Consider the following 6,664-nt stretch of genomic DNA (forward strand, 5'->3'; position numbering starts at 1 on the left):
GATCCTCAGCAGAGCGTCCTATTTTTGCTGGTCCCTCCCACGGAAGGGCGTCTCTGGCGACTGCCCCAGGCAGACCTAATCCTCTTGAGGAGGAATCAGAGGAAGAGGATGAGGAGGCCGAAGGAGCCAGTGAGTCGGTCTCTACCTGAAGATCGGTGAAAGCTGTTGAATCGGCAGCCGATGGAGGGGAGGCTGGAGATGAGAAGAAGGGTCCGGTTCCCTCAGTTTTAACTGAGGCGAATCTGGACAGAATTAGGGCCGGGTATCATGTCCCGGACTCGGTCATTATCTGTCTCCCTCTGTCGAGTGAATTACCCGACCGTCCTCCTGCTGGGATGGTCACCATTTTCCAAGTCACTTTTCAGTGCGGCTTGCGTCTGCCCCTCGAAGGGATAACTCAGGATCTGTTTTTCCGACTTCAGATACCGCTTGGGCAGATAGTCCCGAACGGGTGTAGGAACTTATTCAGATGCTTGGTGTTGTGGGCTTAGACAGAGCTGCCTCCACTGACTATCGATGAGTTTCTCCATCTGTTTCAAGTACGGTCGAATGCGCAGCAGCCCGGCTGGTACTTTTTGTGTGCTAGGCGGAACAAGGGCGGACCTTTGATAACCGACCCACCTACCTCCAACAAGCATTGGAGAGACAGATGGTTCTGGGCATGCGGCTGCTGGGAGACTACCGAGCTAGGGCCCATCGAATCTCGTGTTCCTCGAGTGTTCTCTGAAGCAGGTGACTCGGGACACACTTTTTTGCTTTATTTTCTCGTACCAGTGTCTTTGAGTACGACCGAATGCGTTTGATAGATATCCCCGAGCGAAGGCCGAAGCTCAGATCAGATGCTTTAGCTCGGATTAAGGATCTGAAGGAGCTAAGTCCGGAGCAGTAGTCTTGGAAGAGACTTTTCCAGCTGGAGAGTCTGCTTGAGTCGGGTTTGGACTCAGCCTTAATAGGTACTTTCTAGTTATCTCATTGCATTCCCTTAAAATTTGGTTTAACTCGTCTTGTATTTTTTGATACAGAGATGGTTGAGGCAAGGCCCATTCTTTGTTCGCCTTCCAAAATGAAGGCCCCTCCAAGGTCAGAGGCTCGGCCTTCACCTCCAAAGAAGCCGAAGACGGTCTCGAAGGCTAAGGGGCAAACTGCCCCGGCCGTCCCGACCGGGATAATCCCCGACTTGGAGGGAGCGGAAGTGGTGGACGCGGTGGCTTCCGAGGCTCAGGTAGCTCCCGAGCTTCAGATGGCTCCTGAGTTAGGACCTGTCGCTAAGCAGGTTTCGAAGCAAACGGGGGAGGAGAGGAGAGGGGAGCCTTTAAGAGGGGAGACAACTCAACAGAAGACGTCGTTCTTCCAGCGGGCCGTGTCGGACATGGTCCCCTGGGCGATTTCTCACGGGAGTGAGAAAGTGTTCACTGCCCTCTTCAAAGCTCCCCAGAGGTGGACTCTCTCTCATGCGACAAAGATTCTCCTCGAGGTAAGACTTGAACTTCTCATTTATCTTGCCGATTCCTTCGAGCTTAATCTGACTTTGCATTTTTCTTTTGCAGTTTGCTCCTTGTTTGCTCAGGACTAACGTGGATCTGACCGAAACTCAGAGTCAGGCAGCGGAGGCGGAAACAGCTCGAAAACGGGCAGCGGAGGCGGAAACACAGCTCGAAGCTGCAGTTACTCAGCTCAACATAATGGTCGGTGACTTAAGGCTTGCCAAGAAAGCCATCGACGACTCCAAAGCTGAGGGTGCTCATTTAGCCTCGTAATTGCAAGAGGCCTGGGAGGAGAGTTGGCTGAGTCGCCATGCTCTAAATGCTTCCGAGGAGAAGTTGTCTTGGCTTAGGACCGAGACTAAGACTGCCATTGAGCAGGCCAAGGCCCAAGCCTTAAAGGACTTTCTTGGGTCCCGAGAGTATCTAGAGGAGCGGGATCGCTTGTATCAGGACGGGTACACCAAGTGTGTCGAACTGATGAATGAATCCTTCCCCAACCTCGATCTCTCGGGATTTGATGAAGGTGCCTCTAGGTCTGAAGGTCCAGAGGCTGAGGTAGCTAGGCCTACCGATGTCGCGGCTGATCTTGAGGTCGCTTCTGATGCTGCTCCAGAGGCAGCGCCAGAGGTTACTACAAGTGGCGACAGTAGTTGAGTCCGAGCTACCTCCTATGTTAGCTCCTGATGAACCTTGGAGCTGGTTTGAAGATGTCAAGCACTTTAAGCACACCAAGCTTCAGGCACTTCAACCGCACCAGGCTTCAAGACGGGCTCGAGAGCATCTGCAACCGAGAGGGGACATAGCATATCGCGGCTGACTTTTATGCCTTTATCTTTGTTATTCCATCAATGTAATTTCAAAGTAGAAACAATGTACTCTGATGTAAAACGCATACTGATGAATGAATATACTTGGTTTTCTTATTCATTTGACTCAGTTTACATATTTTTCATTCTTTGCTTGATCGAATCTTTCCAATTGCTCAATGGCCGACCTAGGGATAATAGATTTTTAGATGCTCGACATTCCAAGGATGGGGGAGCAATTGCCTGGTTAGATCTTCCAACCGATACGTTCCGGGTCGGATGGTGCTCGAGACTATATAGGGTCCTTCCCAATTAGGACCTAATGTGTCCTTGCCAACCTCCTTTGTGTTTAGAAATATTTTTTGGAGGACCATGTCTCCCACTTTGAAGCGTCTAACTTTGACTCGAGTATTATAGAACTGAGCTACCTGTCGTTGCCGAGCCATAATACGCAACCGAGCTTTTTCCCTTTATTCTTCCAAGAGGTCGAGTCCGAAAGCCAGGAGTTCTTCATTGTCTCGATCATTGAACGAACTGACCCGAGCTGAAGGCAGTCCGATCTCGACTGGAGTAATGGCTTCCGATCCATATGCAAGGGAGAAAGGAGTTTCTCCCGTAGCCGTTCGAGCAGTGGTCCGGTATGCCCATAGTATTTTAAGAAGCTCTTTGGCTCATGCTCCTTTAGCTCGGTCAAGTTTGGTTCGAAGGTACTGTTTAATGATCTTGTTAACTGCCTCAACCTATCTGTTCATCTGAGGATGATGGGGGGATGAGTAAACATTTCTGATTCCGAGATTATCGCATATCTCCCGATACTGTTTGTTGTCGAACTGTTTCCTCTTATTGGTAACTATGGTCTGAGGTATCCCAAATCGGCAGACGATGATTTCCAAACAAAATCCGTGATCTTTTGTTCGGTTATCCTAACCAGTGGCTCGGATTCGGCTCACTTTTTGAAGTAGTCTACAGCAACAACAGTGAACTTGGTCTGTCCCCTCCTTAAAGGGAGTGGTCCAATGATGTCGACTCCCCATTATGCAAAGGGCCAAAGACCGGCCATAAGGGTCAACTCCTCGGGTGGCTGTCTAGGGAATGTTGTAAATCATTGGCATTTGTCGCAAATTTGGACGAGCTTGCGAGCATCATGCTGAATGGTCGGCCAGTAATACCTTAGTCGTAAGACCTTATGTGCGAGTGATCGTCTTCCTGAGTGATTCTCGCAAATCCCTTCGTAGATCTCCCATAGAGCATAATCAGCTTCATGTTGATTTAGGCAGCATAGGAGAGAAGTGAAAAATCCTTTCTTATACAATACTCCGTTGATTATGGGTGTAACGGGAGGCTCGGACCTTCAATCGTCGGGCCTCGACATGATCCTCAGGCAACTTTTCACTATCGAGATATTGGACAATTGAGTCGAGCCAAGTAGGTTCCGAGTCGATTGGATGTAAGGTCGGGCTAAGCGGGTCGTCTATACTTGGCTTAGCAACATACTCGATCGGAACAGACCTAGGTATATCTTTTTCGTTGGCAGATGCAAGTTTTACCAATAGGTCGACCTTAGCATTTTCTGTTCGAGGGATCCGAGTGACCATACACAGTTGAAAACCATCGATCAACTCATTGGTTTTCTTCATGTACGCTTTCAGTTACTTTTTACATGTTTGATATACGCTAGTGACCTGATTGACGACCAACCGTGGGTCGCTGAATATGTTGAGATGAGTGATGCTCAGACTGGCTGCGAGTCAGAGACCGAACAATAAGGCTTCGTATTCTGCTGTGTTGTTCGAGGCTTGAAATCCAAGTTTTAAGCATATTGCATATAGGTTTGGTCGGGAGTTTCCAAGATGACTCCTGCCCCGCTTGCCTTAGAGTTGGATGAGCCATCGACATAAAGCTTCCAGGAGATTGAGTCGGGTGATGACTCAGGAGAAGCAGTCAGCTGTTTGGTTAGCTCATCTGTAAGCTCAGTAGGCGAGTCGATTTACTGTGTAACTTCGACTATGAAGTCGGCCACAGCTTGTCCTTTAATTGACACTCTCGGCTTGTATTGAATGTCGAATTCACTGAGCTCTATTGCCCACTTTGTCAGTCGGCCGGAAGCTTCGGGTTTCTGAAGGATCTGACGCAGTGGAAGGTCGGTCATGACAACGATAGTGTGAGCTTGAAAGTATGGCCGAAGTCGTCGTGAGGAGACAACTAGGACTAGGGCTACCTTCTCCAAAGGTGGATATCTTGTTTCTGCCGGAAATAGCATTTTGCTGACATAATACACCGGTAATTGTTTTCCTTCATACTCGCGTATCAGAGCCGAGCTTACTACTGCATCGGAAGCTGCTAGGTACAACAGCAAATCTTCCCTAGGCTCAGGTTTCGATAAGACATGTGGAGATTCAAGGTAAGATTTCAACTGCTGAAACTCTGCTTCACACTCTTCCGTCCACTCTACCGTCTGCCGACCCTTGAGTTGTTTGAAGAACGGGAGGCATTTATCGGTAGCTCGAGAGAGGAAGCGGTTGAGTGCGGCTACTTGTCTAGTCAACCTTTGTATATCCTTGATCATTTTTGGAGATTCCATGTCGAGTAATACTTTGATTTTTTTCCGGATTTTCTTCAATCCCTTGCTGACTGACCAGAAATTCAAGGAACTTACCCGAGCTTACCACGAACGTGCAGTTGCTCGGGTTCAACTTCATCTGGTATTTTCGAAGGATGAGGAACATCTCTTCTAGGTCAGCAATACGATCGGCCGCGTGTATACTTTTGACGAGCAAGTTATAAATGTATACTTTCATGGTTCGGCTGATCTACCGGACAAACATTTTGTTTACCAATCGTTGGTAGGTCGCTCTTGCATTTTTAGACCAAATGACATCACACGATAACAGTAAAGCCCTTTGTCAGTGACAAAGGTAGTCTTAGATTTATCTTATTGATGCATTATAATTTAATTGTATCCAGAATAAGCATCCATAAAACTAAGAAGTTCGTGTCCTGTCGTGCTATCCATCAGCTGATCGATCCTTAGAAGAGGGAAGTTGTTTTTTGGGCAGGCTTTATTTAGGTCGGTATAGTCAATACTGACTCGCCACTTCCCCTTGGCTTTCTTAACGAGTATGACATTAGTTACCCATTCCGGATAATATATCTCCTCGATGAATTTAGCCTTGAGGAGCTTACTGACCTCTTCTTTAATGATGGTGTACCTTTCGGGGCCGAGCGGTCGTTGCTTCTGTCGGATCGGTCGATAGGTCGGATCGATGTTGAGGCAATAAATCATCACCGATGGATTGATCCCGGGCATATCTTCATGGCTCCATACAAATACATCAGCATATCATCGGAGTAGGGATATCAGCTTGTCCTTCAGGGGCGATTGTAGAGACGAGCCAATCTGTAATGTTTTGAACTCGTCTGTCTCGTCCAAGGGCACTGGGTAAGGTCTTCTACTGGTTGTCCTCGCTCATGTGTCTTAGCCCGAGGGTCCAACGATTCAATCGTGGTTACCTCGGTTAGAGCCTTCACGACCGTCGCATAGCAGCGCCGTGAGTCCTGTTGGTCACCTTTTACGACTCCTACTCCCGACTCGGTCGAAAATTTCATGGAGAGATGGTACATCGATACCACAGCTTGGAGAAGGCACAGAGAGGGTCGGCCGAGTATAGCATTGTAGACTGATGGTTGGTTGACTATCAGGAAGTCGACCATTACTGTTGCCTGGTGCGGAGAGTTGCCAGTAGTGAGGGGCAGTGAAATGACTCCTTCAGGGAGGATCTGTCCTCCTGAGAATTCGATCAATGGGGTGTGAACCGGCCGTAAAGCCGATCGTTCGGCCCCCATTTTGTCGAACGCTTGAGTGAATAGTACATCTGCAGATGATCCAGTGTTAATGAGGATGCGAAATACTCTGCGATTTGTGATCATGAGGGTGACGACCAATGCGTCATCGTGCGGGTGATGAATGCCCCGAGCGTCTTCCTTAGTGAACGATATGCAGTATTTCTCCATTTTCTTTTCTTTCGAAGGCCGAGCTAGTATCAGAATTTCAGACTTGGGTCGACTGATGCTCCTAACATGATTTTTTCGAGCATTATTTGAGTCGCCTTCGCCACGAAGACCTCCGACAATGGTCTAAATTTTCTCCACAGGTCGGTTGTCGCTCGAATGTTCTTTCGTTGTCCCGGTTCTTTCAACGTGCTCTTTGAGATGGCCTTCTCAGATGAGCCTCTTTATTTCTTGCTTCAAATGGTAGCAATCACTCGTATTGTGCCCGTGATCGTGATGATAATGACAGTACTTGTCTTTGTCCCGTCGGTTGGGATTGCTGTGGAGCTTGTTGGGCTAGTTCATGAACCTTTCATTTTTTATCTC

General features: G+C 48.2%; 1 protein-coding gene across 1 annotated transcript; it reads right to left on the reverse strand.

Moving 5' to 3' along the window:
• Window positions 1–5,659: 5,659 nt before the first annotated feature.
• LOC131224885 (uncharacterized) lies at window positions 5,660–6,301 on the reverse strand. Its single transcript, XM_058220332.1, has one exon. The coding sequence runs from the start codon at window positions 6,299–6,301 to the stop codon at window positions 5,660–5,662; it is 642 nt and encodes a 213-aa protein (XP_058076315.1).
• Window positions 6,302–6,664: the final 363 nt, after the last annotated feature.

Source organism: Magnolia sinica, chromosome 14 (genome assembly GCF_029962835.1).
Source record: "Magnolia sinica isolate HGM2019 chromosome 14, MsV1, whole genome shotgun sequence".
NCBI lineage: Eukaryota > Viridiplantae > Streptophyta > Magnoliopsida > Magnoliales > Magnoliaceae > Magnolia > Magnolia sinica.